Genomic DNA, 26,148 nt, shown 5'->3' on the forward strand with positions numbered 1-26,148 from the left:
ACCTGCTCGGAACAGTGGGATGACACAGGAGTAAAAATGCTGATGCCTGTTCTGGTGCTTGCACTGGTGCTAAGGGAACGAGGGGAGGAAGAACAGGCAGCACGGAGTGAAACACAAGTTCCTTGCTCCCAGCCTCCTGCCCAGGCTCCTCGGGTAATTCTGTCAACCAGACAGAAAAAGTTGTGGCCGTCGCAGGACTAAAGAATAATCTTCACATAAGCGAAAAAGAACATTCCCAAACCCCAGTTTTCACATGAAGAAACAAACCCTGCCCTTCCCCAGACCGGTGCTCCCCGGACATGCAGATAACAAATGCATCCCTGCACAGACAACGTTTTCCATCTCTTTCTTCCTTCTCTCCTCTCTCCATCTCAGAGATGTTTTCTTAGCAATTTGGAAGAGAAATGGTAAAAAGGGAGATGCAAAACACACAAATAAATTAAGTTTGTTCTCCGCTGTTGTCAGATTTGGTCTTAGCACGATGGGAGGAAAAAAAATATTAGGAGTGATAAATCCATATATACCTACTCCAAACTACACCCCGCTTCCCAAGGGACACAGTATAATGGTAAATAAGTATAGATGCAGTTCCTACTAATGAGGCAGGGTACAGCAAGGCCAAAGAAAATGCAATCATCTCGAGGAAAAAAAAAAACTGCACAGGACTCCTCCTCTCCCATCCATGGAGGAAATCAAATGCCAGCTGCACCATCCCAGGAAGGAAGCAGAGCCTGTACCTGATGAGCCCTGCAGAAATGAGCGAGTCATATCACGGGACCCGAGCAGGCACTTCAGGCTTTCTCCAGCCCACAAATCGTCTGCAGAGCACAATTCCTCGCTCCGGTGTTTTACATGGCATCATTCATGCAAATTGCAGGGGTATTTTTCCCCAGTGTTTTCTTTTTCCTCCCCTCCATCTCCACTAGTTTGAAGCAGGGGGACGTAGGTAGGTAGCGTCTCCCAGATCCACGTTCCCTGGCCATCACTTTAACGCTTTCCTCCCTACAAAGTTTGAATCTCCCCAGTTTTTTGTTCATAAACGTTTTGTACTTAAAAGCCACCGAATCACACTCCCAGTTGTTACCTGAACAAACTGAGACAGACCCGACTCCACAAACATGCTTAAACCTTCATTTCCTCTTCCTTCTTCCTTCCCCACCCCCCAAACAGCATTTTTTTTTTTTGTCCCTAACACGAAGGAACTGGGGAAAAAACAGCACGTCCAACCAACCGAAGCTTTTCCAGACCTATCGCAAAGAACAAAATGCTTCCAAAGAAGTGCTCTGCAAACATACCAAGAGACACTCCACCAACTAGGGAAAAAAAAAGAAGAAAGAAAGGAAAGAACCCATCAGACAAAACTGAGGTCGAGGAACTCGGCGGGGTCTGGCTCGGGTGTGTATTCGGCACCTAAACACACTCGCATCTTGTTTTGCTTTAACCCCGAAGCTGAGGCAAACACTCCAGCAGAATTTCCTGCCGCTTCCCCCGACCGCTCCTGCGGTCAAACCGTGCTGACCCAAAACCATCCCGGACACGGGACACAAAAGCATTCACCCGCCACCCCCGTTCCCCACCTCTTCCCAAGAAGTACAAAACAAACACGCGTCTGACACCCCACCCAAGTTCTCCTCGCACATTTTGGGAATGACTTCCCTCCGGGTCCTCCTCCTCCCCCACCCGTTCCCACGTTAAACTCTCCAGCACACAGACACCCTTCGGGGGTTTCACGCCTTTGCCCTCCCCGAAAACCTCCCGAAGCCCCGAGAGCTGCCAGAGATCTGGCAGCCCTGGGAGCCGGCGGGGTTTGGGGCACCCCTGAGCCCCGTTCCCCGACTTCCAGCGGCACAAAGCTCCCGAAAAAGAGCCCCCGGAGCCCTCGCACAGCCCCAGCCAGGGCAGAGGTCCCCGGCAGAGCGAGGGGGCTCCGTACCCCGCAGGTCGGAGCCTCCCTACTTCCCCTGCCGTCCCCGGGGGTCCCCGGGACAGGGAACGCCGGGGGTCGCACCAGCCCACCCCAAAACTCCGCGGCGAACAACACCCGAACACCCCCAAACCGCAGCACCCACCCAGGCTGAGGGGGCTCCGCGGCCGCCACTCCGTGCCCCACACCCAGGAGATGGGAGGAATCAGAATAAATATACAAATGGCAGGAACAGCGAACCCCAAAGGTGCCCTGCCCTCCCGCTGCAGCCTCCCGAGGACACCTTCTTCCTCCTCCTCCTCCCCCGATCCGGGGCACCCGCGGAGCCCCCCAAAGCCGCGGCTCCAACTCTGCCGCCCGTGCTGAAGGGCTGCCCCTTCCCACCCTTGCCCGCCCCCGGCTGCCCCCCTCACGCACATCCCGCTCTCCGGCTCGGCGCGACTCCCGGCGGTGCCGGCGGAGGGGGGACCCCTTCCCGCTGCCCTCCCTCCCTCCAGCCCACCCACCCGCCCGCCCCCTCCCCTTGCCGCCGCCGCCGCTCCCCCCCCGTATCCCCCCTCGATACTCACCTCTGGGTGCTGCCGGCGCCTCCGCTTCACCATGGACCGGCGGGACTGGGGGGGTCCCCCCGCCCGCCCCCGCCCCAGATTGAGGGGAGATTAACGGGGGGCGCGGAGGGACGAGAACAATAGGGGGGAGGAAATCCCTCAGCCCCCCCACGCCCCCCGAGGACACAGCCCCCTCCCCGCCCGGCGCTCCTCCTGCCGCTCCCTCCTCCTCGCCCGTTCCCTCTCTTTTTTTTTTTTTTTGTTTTTTTTTTTTTTTTGGCTCAATCACACCAGACCGACTGTCTTTGTCTGTCTGACAAGCGCCATGTTGATATCAACATCCGAGCCCCCACCTGCTGCAGCTGTGAGACCCTGGGACTTGTAGTTCCCCCCTCCCCAGGGTGACGGGGAGACCCGCGGCACCGGGACTACAACTCCCAGCGTGCCACGGGCGCGCGGCGCTCCAATGGGGCGGCGGGGCTGCGCTCGGGGCGGACTACAACTCCCGGCAGGCGTCGAGAGGCCATGACGTTATCTAGAACGGAGGGGAGGCGGGACTACAACGCCCATGATGCCCCGGGGCGCGGCGGGGCGGGCAGGCAGGAAGGGGGGCAGGATTGTCCCGGTAAATAGAACCGGGGGACGCGATGAAGCTGGTGAGTGCCCGGGGCGGGCGGCCATGAGGGCGGGGAGGGGGCTCGGCCTTCCCCCGGCGGCGGGGGGGAGCTCCCGCGGTCGCCTCCGGGCTGCGCAGTCTCAGCCTCGCCGGGCGTGAGGCGAAACTGAGGCGCTGCAGGGGGGCCTGAGGGAAAAGGGGGGAGGAGATGCTGAGGGAGTTTTGGGGGGGGGACTGAGGGATAAGGGGGTGATAGTGGGGCGGGGAGGGGCTGAGGGAAGGGTAGGGGTCGGCCCTAAGGTGTGGGGGAAGGCGGCGGTCGGCCCTGAGTGGGGAGGGTAAGGATGGGGGGGCGTTGCCCGGGTTTGAGGTGTTGGATGGGGTCAAATCTTAGTCGGGTTCTGGAGGAGGAGAAAATGTTTCTCAGCCTTCCTAGCCTTAAACACGAGTCTGGCTTCGAGCTGTCCCCTTGCGCGTGTGGCTTCTGCTGGACTCTGCGAGGAGCGTGAATAAATGCCCGTGGTTTGTGATAAAGACGTTTTCCATCTGCAGTGTGATAATACAGGGAGATGCTAACAAAAAAAAAAAAAAAAAAAAAAAATCAGCCTGGAACAGCTTTGCCAAGGGTGCACCTTGCTTCTGGCAGGGGTTTTGTTTCTGGTATTACAGTCTTCTGTCAGAAAGTACATGACCCATGATATTGGTCTCTTCTCTTGAGCTGTTTCACTTTCCTAGAGACCTTGGATTCAGGAGCCGCTTTGTTTTCCAGGAAGAATTTCAGTTTCACATAAATGTGCTGCACTTCTTGGTCTGGAGGTGAAAACCCAAGCAGTTTTCAATTTACCTGTGCATAATATTTGATTTATTTAATCTGAAGTGACACCATTACTCAATTTAAGATTGTCTCTTGGTTTTGAGACTGAGCAGTGTGTTACAACAAACCTTCATAGATGTAAATGTTCTGTTTTAAGACTTTTAGGAAACCACCCTCCATGGAAGTGTGTACAATTAATTCCAGAGGCAGGTGGTCAAATAGCTTGATCCTGCTTAATCTTACCTGTGTGATACGGATCTGTGCAGGGATGAATATTAACAGTGGGACAAACACTGTGAAGTCAAGCACCCCTGGGTGTAATTGTAGAGGCTGGTAGAATTCAGTGGGGAAAAGCAAACTGGAAAATCTTTAAAGACCCCACTGGAAATGCAAAGCTCTTTTAATGTTTAGAGTCTTGCATAGGGACAGAGAGAGGGGAAATACAAACTCTGGAGTCTGTACTGGAGCATTTTTAGCATTGTTTTTAAATTCAGGTACTGAGAATTATAAGGAGATTCTTCACCTTACATTTTTCTGGAGATGTGTCTGAATTTGGGGTTTTGAGGAGATGAGTCCTCTTTTTTATCCTCTTTTTATCCTCTTTTCTCATAGATTTGGGTTGAATTTGGAAGAACAGGGTAGAGGTGAGGGACTAGTGGAATGTTCCCTGTCCATGGCAGAGGGGTTGGGATAAGATGAGCTTCAAGGTCCCTTCCAACCCAAACCATTCTGGGATTCTGACTCCAGATCTGATTCAGAATCCGGTGAAAACCTCAGACTCCAACAAACTCAAATGTGCTTTTACTCAAGCAAGCCTCAGTGCTCATTTCCCCCCAGATTTTAAGCTGGCATGTGATACTAATACTGGAGGAATGCACTGCAGGATTTGTTGGCTTCACTTGGAATTCCAAGCTCTGCCTTTAACCTGCACAACTCTGAATGTTTTGGAGTTGCAAGTTTGAGCCACCATCTCTGTGCCCTCCATGAGATGCTCATGGAATGGGATGTTTGTGGGGAATCTGCCCCTCCCAGGTCTTGAGCATCTGGAATCAGCCCCTCAACTTGGGCCCTTTGTGCCCTACTGCCAAACTTCCATCCAATTTGCAAATCCTGCCAGGAAAGCTGTGAGCTGGGCATATTTATGCCTTTTGTGTGTTTTGTGTCTTTTTTTATGTGACTTTTGGAGTTAGGAGATGAGGAACCTTTGTGTGTTGGCTGCACCAGCCTTTAGCCATAAGGGAATCAAGCTGGAAGCAAGCAAATCTTGGAATAAAAAAACTTGCATTTTAATCCAGTCAGGAGCATGAGTCAAAGCTCTGGATCTGTTTTAAACAGTAACAAGTATAAACTGTGTGGAAATAATCACATTTATAATGTGTATAGAGACACACATTGTGCAAACACTTCCATTCCTGGATTCCCGATCCAAAATTCTAACAGAGGTGCAGGCCCAGCAATGTCACCTGTGCAAACAGCTGTATAGAAAATACAAATTGTCTTTTTTATTTTTCTGTCACTTTGTTTGAATCTGGTAGAAAGAATCCGTTGACTCCCAGGAATACATTTACCTCAGCATGACAGCCACGGAGAGAGATGATTTTAGCTGCTTTTAAAGAAGGAAAAAAGGAAGATTTTCCAGTTAGGTCATAGATGTCAGGGTTGTGATACTACTCATGATTACAAAAAAAGGCAAGAAAATACTTTGCTGATAATAGTGGTGATATTTCATTGCCTTTTTTAATTAGCAATAGTTTAAAAGCTACAAAAATAGAACTTATTTTTCCCTTCATTTCTTTCTATTTACTTCAATTTATAGCTTCATTTGTCAAAGTTCTGGTCTGGTGAGAACTTAATTTCACATGAGAGTGTTACATTTGTGAACAAACCAAGTGAATTCCTCACTCCTTCACCAGCTTGGCTTTATGTATTTTTTTAAACTTTACTAAAAGAAAGACAAAATGTAATGTAACTCCTTAATAATTAAGGCTTTGTGAATTTAAAACAAAACTCTCTGTGATATTTTAAATTTAATATTTGAGGCTTAGTCGGTTTTACTATTTAAATAGAGTTTAAAGCAGGTTTTTGAGGAATGTATGTAAATAGACTTCTTGAGGGCTGTTAATCCAGACGGTTGCAGTCCTGTGTTAACATTATTGTGAGCAGAGGTAGAAAATGAAATTATTAATCTCCCTTTTTTCCACATGGTAGAGGGAGGTATAGAACACAAGCTTAAGGGATAAATTACTTAGAAAAAGACTGAGTCTGTTTTTAGTGCAGTGTACGGCCAAACAAGTGGTATTTTTCATCTTCATTGAAAAAACTTGAATTTAAAAGCTCCAGTTTGACCACCTGAGCGTGGCTGTGCTGCCAGATTGCCAGACTTGGGAGACTGGAGATGCAAAATCCCTCCTCAGAGCAGAGGAGCCCTCCCGTAGAGGTGGCCACGCTCTGCTCAGACATTTGTCTCTAATCCCACATTTTAGAGCCGACCTTTCTGTTCTGTTCTCCCTCAAAGCTCCCGCGCCCGTTAAATGTTTCTCACTCCAGACAGGAGGCTGCATCTCAATGATGCTCAAGTGCCCCCTACATCACCTGCTCACCGGCTCATTAAGCTTGCAAAGCCTTTGGGATTTGGATACACAAACACTTCCATTCAGGTAGAGTTGCCCAGTCCCTCCTGCTTCCTGTTTGTGTTTAGCAGGACAAAAAGCAGGTGAGAACTTGCCCCAGAGCTGCTGCACCTGTGCAGGGGTTGTTTGGGCAGGTTTCTTGCCAAAATAAAAAATTCTGTTCCTGCAGGGCTTCTCTGCTTCCCTGTCCACCTCACTCGAGTCATTTTCAAATTTTCTAGCCAAGTTTTGCCAGGAGGACTGAGTTTAGAAGAAGCTGATTTCCTGGGTTTTGGGGTGATTGCAAGAAAAAAAGATACTCTGCATGTGTCCTAAATCAGAGAGAAGAGCTTTGCCATCCATTCAACCCTTGGGATCAGAAAAACTGTCTGAAGAAAATCTTCCCTGACATGGGGATATCTCAGTGAACACACAGAGCTGTGGGACACAGATTCATGGGAAATTCTGTTTTATTTTGGTGTGTAAGGAACTCTGTATAAAAACAAGGGGGGAAAAGCAGTTTGTGAACTCTGTTCACAGAATCACTGAGGTTGAAAAAGACCTCCATGATTTAATCCAACCTGTCACTGACCCCACCTTGTCACTGAGTGCCACATCCAGTCATTCCTTGGACACCTCCAGGAATGGGGACTCCAAAACTCCCTGGGCAGCCCTCCCACTGCCTGTCCACCATTTCCATGAAGAAATTATTCCTGATGTCCAACCTGAACCTCCCCTGGAACAATTTGAGGCCGTTTCCTCTCATCCTGTCTCTGTTCCCTGGGAGCAGAGCCTGACCCTTCCAGCTGCCCCCTCCTGTCAGGGAGTTGTGCAGAGCCAGAAGGTCCCCCCTGAGCCTCCTTTTCCCCAGGCTGAGCCCCTTTCCCAGCTCCCTCACTTGTTCCTGGTGCTCCAGCCCCTTCCCCAGCTCCATTCCCTGCTCTGGACATGCTCCATTCTCTCAGTGTCCTTGCAGTGAGAAGCCCAGAGCTGGACACAGAATTCAAGGTGTGGCTTCACCAGTGTCCAGCACACAAGGAAGGGTCATGTTCTGAAAGGTCCTGAGTAACTCCTCCTCATTCTTCTTCCAGTACTGCCTGTCAGGGCATCCAACCTTGCCATGCAACGTGCTCAAGTTCAAATCCACCACCATCATGCTGGACTGTGGGCTGGATATGACGTCTACCCTCAATTTCCTCCCGCTGCCTCTGGTCCAGAGGTGAGTTCTGTGGCCTGTCAGCACTTAGTCTGCATCTTCTTGGGTTGCAGTTGGAGTGCTGTGCCTGAAATGGTGTATTGGAAGGAGGGAGGGGATGGGTACAAATGAACAGCATCATCTGATATCATAAATAGACTTTGTTCACTTAAAAATTCTCTTTATCAAAATAACGTCCTTTGGCTCAGTAGACGGAAGACATTTTATGGATTTATTGATTGGTTTTTCTAGATAATTTATTCTAAGCTTCAGTAAAGTATTGCTGCAACTGCTCAGCACAAGTGAGGTCACATATCTGTCATCTTTCTGGCTTCTTCATGCAAGATGAGATAAATGGGTAACTGAGATGGAGTGCGTGGAGCCCAGCAAGTCCTGTTTAACCACCATCTTCTCAGGCTGTTCTTCAGAGCACGGACTAATGCAAAGAAAAATAGCACTTAGCAGCCCTTGTTAGTTGCCTATGTGGCATATTGTTCCCTTTTAAAAGTTAAATAAATAAAAGGGCAGTGCAGCTGGGCATGGGATCAGAACAGCAGGGAAACAGAAATAGAATCTAGAACAGAATCCTGAGATCTCCTTTCTATGCCCTGCTACAAAGTTGTATTTCCCCAGGTTTTTAGGCTAATTTGGGTAGTAAGTTAGGGTGACATGTTTTGTGTAAATGGAATAAATGACAAAAATTAGCAGTTGGAAAGGTGGGAATGAGTCACTCAGTGATGGGAAGGAGTAGGAGTTTCCTCAAAAGCCATTTAGTAACTTTGATCCACAAGGAAATAAGTGAGGAACATTCTGGGTTCAGGAAAAGTCTTGATTGAGAGGGGGGAAAATACGATGGGAAAAGGGAGTTTCCTAAGTGACTTAGTGAGGTTAAAGTAACCACCACTTCCTATGATTTGTTATTTTTTGGAAAGTAGAGGAAAGGAATAGACAATGTGTGCATTGTTCTGCAAGATCGTGGAGTTCAGGATCTGCTGTAGAGAGGCAGCAGATGCCCTCAGAGGGATCAGTGGGAAAGTCAATTTTTGTCCCATTCCATAGTGCAACTGTTCACTTCACCAAGTGGTGCAGTAATAGATTTTGAACAGATCCAGCAAATTTTGGAAATCCAGGTACAGACAGAATTGCCTTGCATTTGCCTTCTTCCACCCCCCCAAAAAAAAGGAAATTGAGAGAGGAAGAAGTAGCAAAATGAGGTGATTGAACAAAGGCTTAAGAGGTTCTTTAGAGCAGCAGGAATCAGCTTTCCCCTGAGATGTGGCAGCTTTGTCTGCTGATAGCAGACCCTGGGAATGAACAGCCAAATTGCAGGTCACAACCTGGAATTCCCCAAGCACCTCCAGAATGTCGGCACTAAAATGACTCAAACTCAATAAGAGAGGATGTCAGATTTGACCCCTGATGGCCCAGTGGAATCGGAGCAAACATTTGGATTTAAATCCAATCAATCTTGTCAGTGAGGTGACTGAACACCCCTTAGAGCAAGGATTGGCCCGAATACATGGACTTGGGCAAGTAATTGATCTCCTCTGCAAACCAGGTGTCCTGCAGAGAGTTGTGGAAATAAGTCAGAAATGTGAGGAGGAATGTGGCTGCCACTGCAAAGTCCTTATCTCTGTAGTACTCATAGTTGTACCATTAGAGATTAGGAGTCCATTACCATGATGTCCAAACACCTCTGAAATTCAAACGTGTGTTAGCAACATAACATGGAATGACAGAGAGCTGACATTGTCATCAGGTGCCAGGTAAGGTGAGAGGAAGGACCGACTGCCTGAGGGATTTGAACACAGGCCTGTCAGATCTGGTGTTCTCTGCAGCTGTATCCTCTCAGAACCAGACGTGTTTATTGGAGATGGACGTGAGTGAGACCTTAACCTGAGAGCAGCCATGCTTCTCTCTGCTGTCCTTAGCCAGAGATTCCAGCAGGATTCATGAACCCTTTGGATTCTGAAAATCTCAGTATGTGGTGTGCAAAGCTGCCCAAATGTGTGATATTACAGAGGGTCTTTGCTACACGGCTCAATTCTGTGTCGTACCTGGCATGGGACCCTCCTTGAGCAAATATTTTGAGAGCCTGTGCTCTAATCTATAAGAGAGGAAAGTGCTGCAGTGTTTGTGGCATTAAAGGGACTGGGTATTTTTTAGAGTTCTTTGCTCTTCAAAGAAATGCCAGTGCAAAGGTATTTAGATTCCCCCTTGCCCTGGAAATGGCATTCCTTGTTCTCACCAGCCCATGGAGCATGTGCAGAGCACCTGCAGCTGCCCAGCTCTTTATGCTCCTGTACTTTAAAGGAGGTTTGTCAACTGGAGTTTTCTCCCCTGTACCAAAGTCAAATGCAAAATGGTAAAATGAACATGTGGGAAGCTCTTAACCTTTCCTGTCTAACCATGACACACTTGCTCGCATTATTTATGGGACAGTTCCAGCTATTTTGGATTAATCAATCACTGTATTACAATGTCAAAGCGATGTCAGGAGGAGCTGTGTTGCTTCTTGGCTTCAAGGTAAAGAGTCCTTTCTGTCCTGTGTTGCTTGTTCTGCTTTCAGCCACACACAAGACACACCTGCTCATTTTGCCTCCCCTGACTCTTCACTCCTCAGTGGATGCCAGTTAAGTACAAGTTTAGTACTCTTTCATCACGAATAAAGCAAAACCCTTGCTAGGTTAAATTATGGGGAGCAGGACAAGTAAAGTTTATTCTGCTCTGCCTCATGCTGCTGAAACCATAGATGAATCCAGGGATTTGCAAGGCACAAGCCACTGACCTGGCCTTGTGCTGGTGTTGAGACATTGGACTGTAGCCCTCCAGGTAGCCCTTCCAGCCAAGGTTCCTGTCCTATCCTCCTCTATCTGACAGAGCTATTGCATATCAGAGTGCTTTGTTCTTGCTTTTTTCATAACTCTTTTAGACTGACTGCACCAATTCTTCTCGCCCCCTCAGTCTCCGGATTACTGTTCCTAAGTTGTGCTTTTGAGCAATCCACTGGGCAGCACATTTAGTCACTTCATCTTTTCTATCATCAGACTTCTTCAACCTTGCTCTTTATCCTCAGAAGGGAATTGCCCTTCTTCTGGCACTGCTGCTCCATGACAGATCCTTCTGCTCCCATCTCTTACATTCTGTCTTCACGCCTTGACTATTGGATTTCCCCTTTTTCCTTCCTTGTGACTTAATGGGGTGTCAGAATTTGTTCTTTTATACTACTGTTAGTCTGAACACAGCATTCCTCTGAGCCCTTGGATCACTTCCTATTTTCAAGATGTTGAATTTGAAAGTGCTTTTAAGATATAAACATGCCTGTCTGTAGAGCTTAGTGCACAGCACTTGCAAAGTGCATTGCAACCAAGTTCTGTGTCCAAATCTGAAGTTGCTACAGGCTTTGGTTCCAGGTAGGTTCAATTCTCTTGTTTACTCAATGCTTTTTTTTATTTGTGTAAATAAACTTCAGTCTGGGCAGAGAGTGTGTTTAGAGCTAAGTTGTAGACTCATACAAAAATCAGATGTCACTGTGAGATATAATAAGTCTCTCAGTTACAGTAGCAAGAAATGCTGCAGCCATTACTGCTGTAAACTCAGAATTGCAATGTCTACCTATTACATTTCTTTTTCATTGTTTGAAACAGTGAAAAAAGGGGCTCTGCTGTTGCTTAGAACCTGCAGTTCACAGCAAAGCCTCCTTGCCCCTATATCCTGTACAGCTCTTGGTGTGGGTCTTCAGGGTGATGCTCAGGCACGAAACCATGGTTTATGTGGATATAAAATCCCAACCTGTGTCTATAAATTACTTAGTCCAGAGCATCAGTCTTTCCCTGCCACTGCTGATGGGAATATTTGTCTGTTGTCCTCTGTCCCAGAGCAGTTTTATGGTGCTTTTGTGTTGTTTCGAGCACAGAGTTTGTTGCTGCCCTAACTTCTGTTTATTCATCCACTTTTGCCACAGGGAACTCAGCAGCACTAAGCCTTTTTAAAATCCTCACCATAAATGACTAAAAACTCCCTGCGTGCCTTGTCCTTTGATTTATTTTTACTTATAAGTGTCATAATCATGATTTGTAAAAGTCATTTTGGTGAACACTTAACCACAGTGAAACTGTCTGTCTGTTTTATTGGGACTGTTACTTCCCTGAGACAGGAATGGTGTTCTCCGCCTGTATGACACCAAGTAGAAGGTCTGTGCTTAGCCACTGATAATAATTCAGTTCATATTGAAATAATTTTTCTTCTTTTCTTTATGCAGCCCCAGGCTGTCCAAACTTCCCGGTTGGGTTTTGAAAGATGGAAGCATGTTTCTGGACAAGGTACTGGAGTGATGCTTGGAATTTTCTTGCCATACAAAAAGCCACCTGACAGGTTGAGAGCTGGTGCTGCAGGAGCAGCGTTCCACGCTGACTCATTCCAAAGGTTTCTCTGTGTACCTCTACCAGCCAGGATGTCCTTGCAGAGCAGAACATTTTGAAAGAAAATGCTAATAGCAACTCTCAGGCTTCAGAGGTAGCCTAGATTATAAAAAAATCCGCTTAAAATGCACAAGTTGTCAGTGTGAATATTTTTGTATTTCATGGAGCTCCATAAATAATAGTGCTTCGCCTTCTTAGAGTGCCTTTTATTCCACAGTCTCACTTTTCTGACACTGAGGCTTCAGAGCATGCCTATAAATGAGGTTGGTTTCATACCCTTTTTCAGGCAGAACTATGAGGAAGGCAATGGTTTGCCTATGGGAGGTCTCTCAGAGAGGAAAAGCATGGCTTTGGCCTCTGAAATCAACATGTGTTCTGCTGCTGGACATAGCAGGGAGGATATTATCTCCAGCCTCCTGATTCTAAGACACAGAACTTCCTCAGCGACATAAGAGACACAGAACTGCTCTTTTTTCCCCCTCTTTTCATTGCATCAGTTTTGGAGGCAGAATTTGTCTGAGGCTTCAACCAAAACCTAGCACTGCAGCGGCCAGCTTGATCTGCCATAGGGGAACAATGAGCACAAAAATATGTCAGATGTTAGTAAAATAGGCAGATACATTTCAAATGTGGGCAGCAATAGGTACCAGTGGAGAAAATGCTTAATAGACTGTTCTCTGACTATGGGAACATTAAAGCAAACAGTGATAATAGTTGCTTTTGTAGGGGACTTTGAGGTGGACAAAATGGATTGATCTGATTTTTACAGACAGAGGAGCTGAAGATCATAGATTAAAGACCCGATTTTTCTTCTCATTGGAGACAAAAGAAACTGTGCAGGCAGCATTTCTGTTGATAAAATAGTAACAGCTCTATTCAGAGCACTTGCTAACTGGCAGTTGCAGGGCTGCAGAGGCTCAGGGACAGAAATGGAGTTGCTCATTTGAATTCCCTGGAATTTGTGTCTCCTGAACCCCAGCTTTGGTGTTAGAGCTTTGGGCTCCAAAGAATGGGCAGACTGTCACTGTAGTTTTATTTGGAATATATTTAAATGTCTGGGATGCTGCTGCTGCAGTGTATGCTCAGGAGAAACCTCCAAACTCACAGAGTGGCAGTGGAAATCATGTTAAAAATTCAAAGGCAGCATCTCTTAACTTCACCTTGACCACTGTAAGTGCTTGGAATGGTAAATTCTTTGACCCATGCTGGAAAAAGCCAAGGGAAGGAGTCAAAGGAGGGTGTTTTATCATGTGAGGTGGACATTCCTGTTACAGAACTCAGTTTTAAAACTTCAGTCCTAGAGAGGCATTGAAATGTGCTGTGATCTACTTTTAATCATTTTGAACTCCCTTGAGATGAGGTTAGGAGACTTCTGCCACTAGATGTAATTGCTCATTTGTTATTAGTTGGCAGGTGCGCTGTAATTATTAAAAATTGGATTCAATCTTTAATTCTGTCAGTCTGAAGCTGGCTGAGACCACTTGCTTTGGGACAGGAGAAAAGGCAGGGTGGGTAGTAGGGAGCCTGTGAGTGTGCTATGAGTAGAGTTGGAAATGTTTTTGTTCCTCCCTGAAGAATGTGACTTTGCATGTGACAAAAGTTTTTGATGCCAGCCTTGAGAAAGAGGAAGAAAATAGGGGATAGAGTTTAACAAAACGTGCCATGTGGAAATTAGATCCCCAGAAGTTGTTTCATCAAATACTCTGAGACATGGGCTATAAATTGTATTTAGGTTCTAGTAGGACAGAAGAGGTTGGATGTTATTTGGAACCAATTCCAAACTTGCTTTCCTGGTTATTACCAGGGCTCTTTCTTTACCTACCAGAGTACTCTCTCTGTCCTTCCCAAGGAGGATTTGATCTCTTCAGGTACCAAGCAGCCTCATCTGGCGTGAAAGCAATTTCAGCAGATCTGCCTGCACCAAATTGTGTCTAGAAGGGGGATAAATGTCCTGTATTACGGGCTGGAAATTACCTGTGATAAAGAAAGTGTCTGGAAAATCCAAAATGTGCTGCCTTGGATAACTCTGTGTTGTATTTTTGTGTCTCCTCTGTTGGTGTGTTTTTTTACAGGAGCTGAAGGAGTGCTCTGGCCACGTGTTTGTAGACTCTGTGCCTGAGTTCTGCTTGCCAGAGGTGAGTTTGTTCAAAGCCTTACTGAAAAATCTGACTCCATTCAATCACATGGGAGAAACCTGTTGTTGTTGTTGTTGTTGTTATTACCAGGTTCCTGCTAATTTATTAATACCCAGTAAATAATACTGCTAAAACTCTGTGTTGTTAAGGTGCTTTCAGGCTCTATGACACTGGAAAAAGGATGGGAACAACCCTTTTCAGCCATGGTTTTGGGAGACATGGAAGGTCTCCCTGAGCAAATATCTCACACAAGAATAAGACTGAACTGCCCCTTTTTGTGGCTTTTCAAAGACAACCAGCCTGAGTTGGGCTGACAGGATCCATGTGCTGATCTAGATGAGGGCAGGGAATGAAGGTGAGGAAAGCTGCTTGTCCCTAACCACAGATGCAGGACATGCCTGCATAGTGGAGCTCCCTGGGGAGCCAGCTGTGGTTAAGCCAGGTTGGATTCTGCTGACTGCACTTCTGCCAGCAGCACTTTCAGGTTAAAAACTTTTACAGCCTCTTTGAGGGAAGAGCTGAGCCTTCATATCCACAGGCATGGCTACAAGTGGCTGCTCAAGCTGTTTTTTACTGGAATTTCTGGATTTAGAAAAAGCAAGCAAGACCATTGAAGATGTTTGGATTACCTAGAATCACCCAGTGGGTATGGAGAGTGCTTTAGGAGAAATAAAGATATAAAAAGCTGAGCAGAGAGAGGTGGGGATGAATGATGGAGAATAGCAGGGGAATAGTATCCCTTTCCTCAGTGTGTTCAGAGTGTGATAACACCTGTTCTTTCATTTCATGGTGGGATGTTTTCTCTGTCTTTCAAAGACAGACACAATTGCTTTTGGGCAGATTTTTTTTTTTTTTTTTTTCATTTCTGCCTGACCTTGCAGACAGGAAGCACAAAACACTCCTGGAAGGTTGCTGTCAGCCTGCTGAGGTTCTGGCAATATTGTCCCCATGTGTGAATCCCATGGAACTCACCTCTGGCATCACTCCAGTCATCTTGATTCTTCCAAACAAGTTGGCAGCTCTGGTACTGGTTTTGGCAAGTGGTTCCAACAGATTACAACCATTCCAACCCAGCTGGAATTGTCATAATCCAATCACACCAAAAAAAGACCAGCCCAAAACCCTAATAATTCTGTGTTCTTGTGAGCCTTTTGGTTACCGTCCTGTGAAACTGAGGGATGTGGGAAGCATCTGTGTGTGTAGAAAGTGCCATTATGGCCCAGATCTTGGGAAGGACAGGGTTTATGTGCTAGATTCTCTTTGGAGTGATTATCTGCTGGAGTTTAGGGTACTTCAGCCAGACTTTCTGGTTACTTTGGGCTGAAAAATACCTCCTACATGCGTAGCTCTAAATATGACAGATGGGGAGTCACTGCTTCTTCTTACTCCTGTTAACCACTGCACGAAGCTGCTTCCCAGCAGCCCATCCTACAACCAGAAGATGGCAACCAACTGCACAGGGACTTTAAAAATGGCCTCTCAGATGTTTCCCAAAATTCCCAGCAGATGCCACATCTCCTCCATGAGCACTGGGAAGAGATCTGCTGTGATACCCAGCTCACACCTTGAGCCCACCTGTCTGCAGGATGTTCTGGAGTCATGGCCAGCTGCAAACAGAGTGGAAATGTTGCTGCTGTGTTTGGCAACACAGGATAAGAGGAAGCTTGTGTGAAAGAGACTTTCACTTTATCTCCTTCCATGCCACTTCTTTTGAAGAAACTTGTCTGCAGAAGCAGTTAGCCAGAGAATCTCTGTATCGCTTCCAGAACACCATTGCCAAAGCAAGCCAAGATTTGGGTGTAATCCAGCAGCCACAAGGTGATACGAGGCTGTCTCAGCAGCAGAATACTCTCACACATGTCAGAGTGCCCTCTCTTTGCTTGGCAACCTTCTTCTCTCTCACTTCACATGCAAGAAACATTTTTAAGCCTCTTCAGCTCAAAGGCACTTTAGTGAGATTGCTGCAAGCCCCAGGGAAGATTTCACTTTGTTTTGGTTTTGACACCCTTTTCATCCTATCAGTAAATGCTTCTAGGGTGCTGAGATGTGGCATGATTAAGGTTGGAAAGTGCTGGTGTGTATCCTCCTGATGGCTCTCCTGGGCTGGCATTCAGCTCAGGGCTGGAGCCCCTCTGCTCTGGAGCCAGGCTGAGAGCTGGGTGTGTTCACCTGGAGAAGAGAAGGCTCCATGGAGACCTCAGAGCCCCTTCCAGAGCCTAAAGGGGCTCCAGGGGAGTTACAGAGGGATTTGGGATAAGGGATGTGCAAGGACAGGACACAGGGAATGGCTTCCCACTGCCAGAGGGCAGGGATAGATGGGATATTGGGATGGAATTCCTGGCTCTGAGGGTGGAGAGGCCCTGGCACAGGGAGTCCAGAGAAGCTGTGGCTGCCCCTGGATCCCTGGCAGTGTCCAAGGCCAGGCTGGACAGGGCTTGGAGCAACCTGGGATAGTGGAGGGTGTCCCTGGGTGGAACAGATTGGTCTTTAAGGGCCTTCCCACCCAAACCAGTCCAGAATTTGATCCTGTACAGTCTGGACACAGCTGAAAACCAAGGTGTGGGCAATCCAAGCTCTGGCAGGAGCAGGCATCAGCAGATCCTTTGATACCTTGCAGGGAGTGCGTTCCTGCCTGGAAGCCCAGGAAGATAAAAGGTACCTTGTCATGGAGCTGAGGGTGGTGTTTCACCTCCTGTTCTCAGCTCAGCTCATTGCTGATCATGGATTGAAACCATGAGTGCTTAGGAGGAGTTAAGCAGCTTGTCACCAGAGCACTGTGTCAGCCCTCTGCAAAGCAGAGTGACCTACTTTCTTGCCTTTTTTATTCAAATCGCTGGACCAAGCCTTGTAATCAGATAATATGTGCTTGATGAGTGTTGAATTCCATTAGCTGCTCTATAATAACTGAGTTAGAGGTCAGTAATCTTGTAAATTTCTGACTTGACACCATTCGTGTTACAGCATTACCAGTAAATATTTCTAATTAAAATTCTTTTAACAATGTGTGAAATCTTCTTTCACTCTCAGAACTCTTGTCTAAACTGTCACATCAAAACTAATTGGGCCCACCCATCCATTTTGTTGTATCCTGTGAATGGGCTTCATCTCCTGCTGTAGGAAATGTGAATGAGAAAGATGCCAAGCATTTACTTTGGGAAAATATGACGATTATTTTTAAGCATATTAATAAATAAACCCTTCGTTCATCTCTTCCTTGGGGTACAGTATGATGTGCTGCATAAAAAAAAAAAAATGAGACACCCTAAATCACTGCTGCAGAAGTTTTGGTGTCTATTCCTCCCTAAGGAGGTACACACATCAATTCTTTGATAAAAGTAAAATAATAATGGATCTCATAACAGCAGCCATTTCATCACCTGAAAGACAGAAAAACCCAGGACATGGTTTCCTTTCCAGGCTGGAGAATGGAATAATTTTAGGGGGGCTTTTAAAATAAATCTTATTAATTTAAAGTTAACGTTAATCTTTGCCACAGCTGAGACATGCTTTTATAAACCAGTTACATTCCTGCAATAAAGTTCAAAAAAAAAAAAGAAGAATTTTTTTTCTGCCATTTATTAAACTGCATGAAAGGGTTACAAGTTGCTTATCTCTGCTCTGTTTTCAGACTGAACTGCTTGACCTCTCCACAGTGGATGTAATCTTGATCTCCAACTATCACTGCATGATGGCACTGCCCTACATCACAGAGTACACAGGATTCACTGGAACAGTTTATGCCACCGAGCCCACTGTTCAAATTGGCAGGTAAAAAGCCCCTTCAGATTCTCTGCTCCTCTTTCATCACTGCTGAGGAGAAGGTGTAAAGGACAATGTGGGGAGAGGAGTGGTGTCTAATGTTCCGAAGAGGCTTTCAGGCAGGAGCTGAATACCAGCCAAGTCCTTAGTGCTGCAAATGTGTTAACTCCATGTTTCCCAACCTCTGGAACCATCAACCTTTCCAGCAGGTTCTTTGTGTTGAGTCCAGGCCATAGATGTGGGACAGTGGAATTTGAGTGGGCTGAGACACCTCAGTAATTTCCATATAGGTAACTTCAGACCTTCAAAAACTATGGATCAAAGAACTCTCCTCCCCTTCTCTGTTCCCCTTAACCAAAAGGAGTCTTCCCAGTCAGAAAACTGGACTTGTTCCCCACAGAAGCTGTAGCTGCCCCATCCCTGGAAGTGTTCAAGACCAGGTTGGACAGGACTTAGAGCAACCAGGTCTAGTGGAAGGTGTCCCTGCCCATGGCAGGTGTTGGAACTAAATGATCCTCAAGGTCCCTTCCAACCCAAACCATTCTAGGATTTTATGATTCCATATAATCACACTTCCTCCACTCCACAGAAAAGAATTCAAGCTGACATCATCTCAAATGATAGCTGAGCTACATGAGCTCTGAACTCCAGAGAGAAACACTAAGAAAAATGGCAGAAATAGGAGACTGAGATAGAAAAAGATATGACAGTGCAGTCAAAACCAGAACAGTCATCAAACTTGCCAGTTTATTTTTACAAAATTGTCTTGTGGATTGGATGGGTCAACACCAAATGCTGCAGGTTTGGTGAGGCCTAACTGGAACTGAGCTCTGTTCCTCTCTCCTGCTGAGCTGCTACATTCAGTAATTAGGAGCCAGATAAGGCCCTCCTATCTGGACTACTCTGTAAGCACTTTAGGGCAGGAATCTTCGTCCAGTGAAGGTCCTGTGCAAACTTCCCATGCCAGAGTAATTCCCCCATTGTGTGAAAACAAACAGAAACTGAAGGCCCTTGTAGGTGAAAGGAATTGTGTAAATATGAACGAGTAGTAGACCTCTGGGCTTTGCTGGTCCAGAGCTGGAGACAACAAGCACAGTCTTATGGGAAATTGCACTGGTGTGGTTCTCCCCATCCCAGGTCATTCCAGATGCTCTCCTTCTGCTCCAAACTTCAAGGGAAAGCCTGCACACAATCACAAATGTTGTTTAGTTTTGGGCAGGAGAATCTGCAGTGGCAATTTCTAATGTTTGACACCTTTTCCTGTCTCAAATATGCATTGGCAGATGAGGAGAGTTCACTCTGACAACATGCTTGGTTTCCCTAAGTGATAAACAGGCATCAGCTGAGCAGTTTTTGTTGTGTGTTTTGTCTCATTACTTATCACAAGCAGTCAGTAATGAAGAAATTATCTTGCACTTTCCAAATAGCCCATAACCCAGTGGGCCAGATCCTCCTCTGTTGCAAGCAGATGGAATTGGAAACACTCCTTGGATAAACAGGGGCAGTGCTGGTGATGGCCTCTGTGGGAAGAACCCCTCTGAGTGTTACAATTTCTATGGTATTTTGTAAAGATTTGGGCCAAAGTTCTCTCCTGTGTGAAAGGAGGCAGTGCTAATTTAGGTTTGATTTCTGTTTTCAGGCTCCTGATGGAAGAGCTGGTGAATTCCATTGAACGCGTGCCAAAGGCTCAGTCTGCCTCCATGTGGAAGAACAAGGAGGTGCAAAGGTAAGGAGCAAGTGCCAGGAAAGGTGATTGTCCCAAAGCACCAAAGTTTGGGAGTCACTGTGAGGATGGCTCAGCTCCCACCATTTGAGATTTGCTGCTGTGACTCCTTGGGTCGATTATTTCTTTAATCATTTCTGCACATCGTTGTTTTCCAACCTCACAAATTTGTTTCTTGGAGAAAGACTTGGTAACAGCAAAGCTTCCCCTGATCTCACCTCACACAGTTCAGCTCCATGATGGTAGATAAAACCAGCGGACTTTGGTAGTAACATCATAGAAAGTTGTGAAATGAGAAGGCTATTTAAATTTAATGATACTGCATTGAAATAATTTAAATTTAAGTTGTATTTATATTTATGTTTGCTGACATAGTAAGAAAGTCAAGACACAGCTGTTGGAGGTCACTGGTGTTACCTTTCTTCCCATGTTTACACCCGAACAGCAGAGGTGGGCTTTTTGGCTTTCCAAAACTTAAGAACAAATTAAAATCTGAATAAAAAAGCTTATTTGGAAGCACCATGTCCATTATTCCAGCTATACATCAAAACAAGATGCTCAGAGTTTTGAAAGCCTATGGAATCTAAAAATTCTCCATACAGTTTACTAATTGTAGATGATGCTTTCCTTGGGAATAAAAACAATTTCAGGTGCACAACATGTTCCTTGGAGGAGACAGTTTCGTTTTTAGCACATTTTAAAGATAGGGTTGGTTGATTAAAAAGTTATTTTTAAAAGCTGCTTTGTGCATTTTTAATTGATCTCCATTTTTATACTCCTAAATCTCAAGATGGCTTGATTTAGAAGTTTCCTAAAAGTGAATTATTTCTTACATTAGAAGAGTAGCCTTGATATTTCCCAATATCACAAAGCAAAAATTAAAAATCCAAATTACCACATTTTTAACTGTATATTGTGTTCCCCTGCTGAATTCAGGAGAAGCCTTTACACTGTAGCTCTAACTCTTTTGAAGAAGACAAGCAGATGTCGTGTCAGATGTAAAGCAAAACTAAATACACTGAAGTTCTGCAGGATTTTTAGAATAGTGTTGTTTTTTTTTTTAAATTTTGGGATCCACTGGCCTACCCAGAGCCACTGCTGAGGTTCCCAGTGTGTGGAGAGAGAGGACTGGAGCCATTATTCCTGTCACACCAGGCATGTTTTGTATGCATGGTTTAAAGGAGAGTCATATATCTTGCAGCTCATATAATGTCACTTTCCTGGTGGTCGTATTTTAGGAAAAGTGCTGCCTGGCACTTTGCATGCTGCTGATTATTTCAGAGGAGAACACAGAGAGGGAATTTTTGTTCTGATTCAGCTGCTCTAGAAGACTGGAGCCTTTTTTCCCTTGAAGTGGTATTTAAAATACATGTTCCTCTCTCCTATTGCTGGGGTTGTCCCACAAAATTCATAGTTCCATCCTGTAGCTGTTGTAAAGGGGTAGCAGGGAGGTGGAAGCCACTAAAGAGCGGTTTAATAACATAAATTTGTGTATAATAAACTCTGCTGGTATGAACCAATGTTGTCTTTGAGCTGGAACAAGGGAACAAATGTGAACTGTCTCTTCACCTCTGCCCCACCTGTGCCCTGAGTTTCCCCCTTCACCTCTCTGTGCATCTGTAAAACAGAGCTCCCATCCAGCACAGAGGGCACACGGGGACTTTAATTAATGTTTGCAAAGTGTTTTGAGATGCCTGGTGACAAGTGTCACGCAGGCGTGAATGGAACTGATTATTAGAGCAAAACATCTACTGATCCCCAAATTAGCACCTGGCTAATGGCACATGCAGGCTTGGACTGACATCCGTTACTTAAGAAAATGTGATCTTGATGAATTGGGATTTTTTTTTCCTACTTGGCTGTTGCTAGAACAGAATACTTATTACTTCTGAGTCTAACTTTAATTTTTCAGGCTGATCAATCCCCATTACTGCTTTACAGTTCAGCTAATTCTACTCCAAACAGTTAGTATAAAACACAAAGTATTATCATCTTCATTAGATAAAGCACTGGAGCATTTTAAATGCAAATACTGTATAAAATATAATAAGTTCATTATAGTGGTTTACATTTTTCCATTATCAGATCCAGTCTGAACTAATTGCTTAGCCAGTTTTATTGCCACTGGCTTTTATTTCAAATGAGCAGTCTCATGGAAGCTCTGTAGATTGCAGCCAGGATATCTTTCACACTGATTGGGATTCAGGGGCTAAAGAGGAAGTTTGCCTTGTGAAAGGCACTTTGTTGACTTCTTGTTTGATGGTTTCCTATATCTTTTAAAGTGTTTGAAACAGGCTGTTTCCTGAGGCTTAGCAGGGCACAAGAGAGGCCGTGGCCTGATGCAGTTTGGTGCTGCCATCCTCCTCTCCCTTCAAACAGTTCCGGGATTTTACATCATATATTAAATGTCACCCTCTGCATTGACCAGGAGGGACTGTCTCTGTTCAGATCCCAGGGAAGAATACAAATCCCTGAGTTTTTTAAGGGTGAATTTTACGTCCTCAACCGTGTGGATTCGTGGTACCTCCCTGTTTATGGCTGTCCCAGCAGCTGCCCTCACACATCTGGTTGTTGTGAGGTGATCTTTAACAGGATGTTGCCATGGTGGCAGTAGATTTACTCCAGACCACAAAATATCCTCTGGTAACTCTGTAGGGATTTTAGAAGTGAGATGACAGACTGAATGCATCTGATGGACCAGCACCTCGTTGCCACTCAGCTTCATGAAACCACTGGGACTGGTGCCACTGGTCTCTGCCAGAGATCAGAGTATTCTCAGTGTAGCCACAGTCAAGGCTAAGAGAAACTTCCTTCACCAAGGACAATTCCCCACTTTCTCCATTACCTGCAGAAACATTTTCCTCTTCCCAGAAGAGAAGCTCCTGAAAGCATCCAACACTAAATGCTTCTTATGGTAGGTTAAAGGCTTTTACAGGCAATTTGCTTCAGTGCAGTGGTGGACAACTCTCCACATTGTGTGGCCTTTTGCTGCTTACGACTTCCCAAAAAAGACCTTGAAGGCTTTGTTTGTTTCCTGAAGCACGGGGTGCTTTCAGCCAGCATGTGCTGGAATTACAGTTATCGTTCTGGACCTGTGCTGTGGTCTTGGCAAGACCTGCCCTTAATCCTTTCTTCAGTATCTTAAATTATGAAGGAGTTCACTGACCTAGTAGATATAACAATAAATTAAATTCCTTTAAACAAATTGATCAAAGAAACCTGACCAATTTTCATAAATCTTTGGAAATTGGTTTGAATTAGCCTTTGATTTAGCATCGGTTTAATATACAAAAAAAAAATTTCTATTCTTCTTACGCATTTGGCAGCTGTGCTGCTTCCTGCCTCAGTTCATGTTGCTAAGGAAGATTTATTTCCCAGAAGTTAGCCATCCCTCTTCCAGCCTGTGACATTATATTTCACTTCTTCCCTTGACAATGCCGGCCAGCTGACTTGCAATGTCTGTGAGGAGCAGAATGGATGGATCTTACTTTGGTGTAAAACATCTTAAACACTTCCGTGGAGGGGATTTCAAAGAGCTCTGCAGTGTCAGCTCATGTGTCCCTGCCAGGGCACTCGGAAGGGAAGTGGGATTGAAGGCAGGGAAGCCGAGCTGCAGGGGTATGTGCTCTTGGAAGAGACCAGTGGCAGAAATCAGGGCAGAGCCATCCCTGCTCGTGGTCTGGTAACTGTACTTTAATCACCAGATTGTTTCAGATTATTAGGGTATTATTCAGATGATTATGATATGAAAAATGGACGCTGATCCAAGATCCCAGTGCTGGAGGTGCATTTCATGTTGACATCTCAGATCAGCCAGCACCTTTCATCAGTGGTGAAAATACCCCAAGAGTTGTGGTAACACCTTGATCACAGCTACTTCTTTGATGCAAGGGCTGGACAGAAAAGCAGCAAAGACAAAGAGCGCTGGAGGAGAGCAGTCCTCAGGGTGAGGCAGATTGGGAAGTGTGGCTTTGCTCCTCAGCAGGCAGAAGGTCTTGTTCCTCACTTTGAAGGACCAGGCACACTGAAAATAAAAGTTTAAAAGGGTAAAATTAAAGATCTGGAAAATGTAAATGGTTGTAGAAGCTGGTCCAGCACCAGCTATTGTTCTGGATCCCCACAGAACCTCCCACTGGTGTTTGCAGGTTGCTGCCGGCCCCGCTGAAGGACGCGGTGGAGGTGTCCATGTGGAGGAAGTGCTACACCATGCCTGAGGTGAACGCAGCCCTCAGCAAGATCCAGCTGGTGGGCTATTCCCAGAAAATCGTGAGTACCTGGACAGCTGTCCTCGGGGCAACAGCAACGACTGTTCCCCAGCTTCTCCCCCTCTAGATCCTGTGTTGGATCTAGTTACCCTGGTATAGGCAAACAAGACAGGATTACACAGACTGCCCCTCAGTCTGCCTCCCAGGAAGGGCTCTTGTTTGGTGAAATCAGGGAATATCCATTTGTTTCTGCTCTTCCTTGGGGAGGCCAATTTTAAGGCGGCGTGCCCTCAAATTTGGAGCTGATGGCTGGCCCACTGAGAGCTGGGAGGATGCAGGGAGTGAATGTATCCTCTCTGTCTCTAAGCCACATCCCCTTCCCAGCTCCCCAATCTCACTTCTGGGAATCTTTAGAGTGCTTTAGCCTCCGCTTTGTTTCATACTGTAAATTAGGGATTGTAAACAAAACCTAATGGTTCAATGTGAACTTCAGAAACTCCTTTCCCAGAGCTCCCAGCTAACAGTTATTGTCTGTAATGCTGTTGACTATAATCCAGTGTAGTTTCCAGAATGGACTGAACCCACAGTTCCATAGCCTGCAGATCCCATATGGCTTGTTGGCAGCATGTGTGCCATGATCCCTGCTCTTTTTTGGGCCGTGATACCTGGTTTTGCTGCTCAGATGCCATAAAAAATAAAAATATTAAAGTAAGCTGTGACTCCTCATTATCCGTGGATTGTTACAGTTAATTTTTGACTGTCCTCACAGTGTGGATGCATCTCCCCTAATTTTAGATCTGTGTATCTGAGCCAATCATTATTTTGTAGTTACTGGGGGAAAAAACCCTGTATTTTTTCTCTTCCCAAAGCTAACTTTTCAAATAATCAAACTTTAGAGCCTTGGCTTACAGACTAAGGAATGAAGACCCCCCTGCCTTGTTTTTCAAGGCATCCAAATATGTATTGAAATACTAGAAAAATCTTTATATTGCATTAATCAGATGCTTGTTCTATCATTCAGTAACCAGAAGGCAGATCACATTAGGGAGGTCTGTATATGAAGGTTTGTTTTCCTTTCTCCAAACAAGTATTCCACATTTCTGGGTACAGATGAAGGAATACAGTTCCTAATGACACCTGGAAAGGAGACAACTGTCACGTTGCTTGCACTGAAACTAAAATGTGGATTGAGTTTGCAGGGTGTTGTTGCTAAATCACCGGCAGGTAGCATTTAAAAAGAAATAAAGTTAGAAAGCGAGTGAGTTTGAGGTTAAGTTTGTTTTCCACAGTAAAATTTGCAATCCAAGCAGAGTTTTTATATCAATATAGAAGTACTTGTCCTTCCTTCTCTCCTGCTGGCCAATACCAATTATATTTGACTAAAGCAGAACAGAGTCTTCAAAGATGCAAAGCTCCCACAAGCTTTTTCAATACAGTAGAGGCAAGCAGAGGATCAAGACCCTGCTTGATTCCTTCATTTTGAGGTATTATTCAGTGTGAACTCAGATGCCATAAAATTCACATGGAAGAGAGACTTTATGGAGGCCCTGCCTCAGGAAAAGCTTTTCTCAGAGCGTGTCTCCTGCTAGACACAGGTGGGTAAAACCAGCAGATGTAATTCTCAAGAGAACAGCTTCACAAAGGCTTTGAGCAGCAGAACTGCTTTTGAAATTCCTATCACTGATGACAAAATGACCTGTCCTGATTTCTTCTGGGGCTCTCTGAAGTCAATGCCTCTCTCTGTGTGTTTCAGGAGCTGTTTGGTGCTGTGCAGGTCACCCCTCTGAGCTCGGGCTACGCTCTTGGGAGTTCCAATTGGATTATCCAGTCACACTATGAAAAGGTTTCTTATGTTTCAGGATCTTCTCTGCTTACAACACACCCTCAGGTACAGCCCCTGACTTTTCTTAGTCTTTAGGAGGAACTTTGCTCCAAAAAAAAGGGATTATTCCAGCTGGGATCAGGTTTAGGGTAGAGGCCACTCTAAGGCAACAGTGTTATCAGTGCATGGACTTAATGGGCATTGATAAGACATACCCTGACAAATGACAGGTATCAATAGTTATGAGGAAAAGATAGCTAAAATTCTTTTGTTATTGGTGATTTGATGTTCACTTAAAACTGTGGAATTGTCTTTCACTCTAAAGAGGAAATTTTCAAAAGAGTTGAACAAAAGAGCATTAGTGACTTCTTTTAGAA

General features: G+C 45.5%; 2 protein-coding genes across 11 annotated transcripts in view; one reads left to right on the plus strand and one right to left on the minus strand.

Moving 5' to 3' along the window:
• HMBOX1 (homeobox containing 1) overlaps positions 1-2,676 on the minus strand; it is a 104,851-nt gene extending 102,175 nt beyond the window's left edge. For all 9 annotated transcript variants that reach the window (XM_054001684.1, XM_054001678.1, XM_054001680.1 and 6 more), the window contains exon 1: positions 2,494-2,676. The gene's annotated coding sequence lies outside the window, so the exon portion shown is untranslated. The remainder of the gene's footprint in view (positions 1-2,493) is intronic.
• A 373-nt stretch (positions 2,677-3,049) lies between these two features.
• The window catches only part of INTS9 (integrator complex subunit 9), a 59,854-nt gene continuing 36,755 nt past the window's right edge, over positions 3,050-26,148 (plus strand). For both annotated transcript variants that reach the window (XM_054001660.1, XM_054001661.1), the window contains exons 1-8: positions 3,050-3,128; positions 7,603-7,730; positions 11,968-12,028; positions 14,200-14,262; positions 17,891-18,030; positions 19,661-19,747; positions 23,890-24,010; positions 25,703-25,837. In XM_054001660.1, the coding sequence (XP_053857635.1) occupies positions 3,120-3,128; positions 7,603-7,730; positions 11,968-12,028; positions 14,200-14,262; positions 17,891-18,030; positions 19,661-19,747; positions 23,890-24,010; positions 25,703-25,837 (744 nt within the window). In that variant the 5' untranslated portion in view covers positions 3,050-3,119. The remainder of the gene's footprint in view (positions 3,129-7,602; positions 7,731-11,967; positions 12,029-14,199; positions 14,263-17,890; positions 18,031-19,660; positions 19,748-23,889; positions 24,011-25,702; positions 25,838-26,148) is intronic.

This window comes from Vidua macroura, chromosome 31 (genome assembly GCF_024509145.1).
Source record: "Vidua macroura isolate BioBank_ID:100142 chromosome 31, ASM2450914v1, whole genome shotgun sequence".
Taxonomy (NCBI): domain Eukaryota; kingdom Metazoa; phylum Chordata; class Aves; order Passeriformes; family Viduidae; genus Vidua; species Vidua macroura.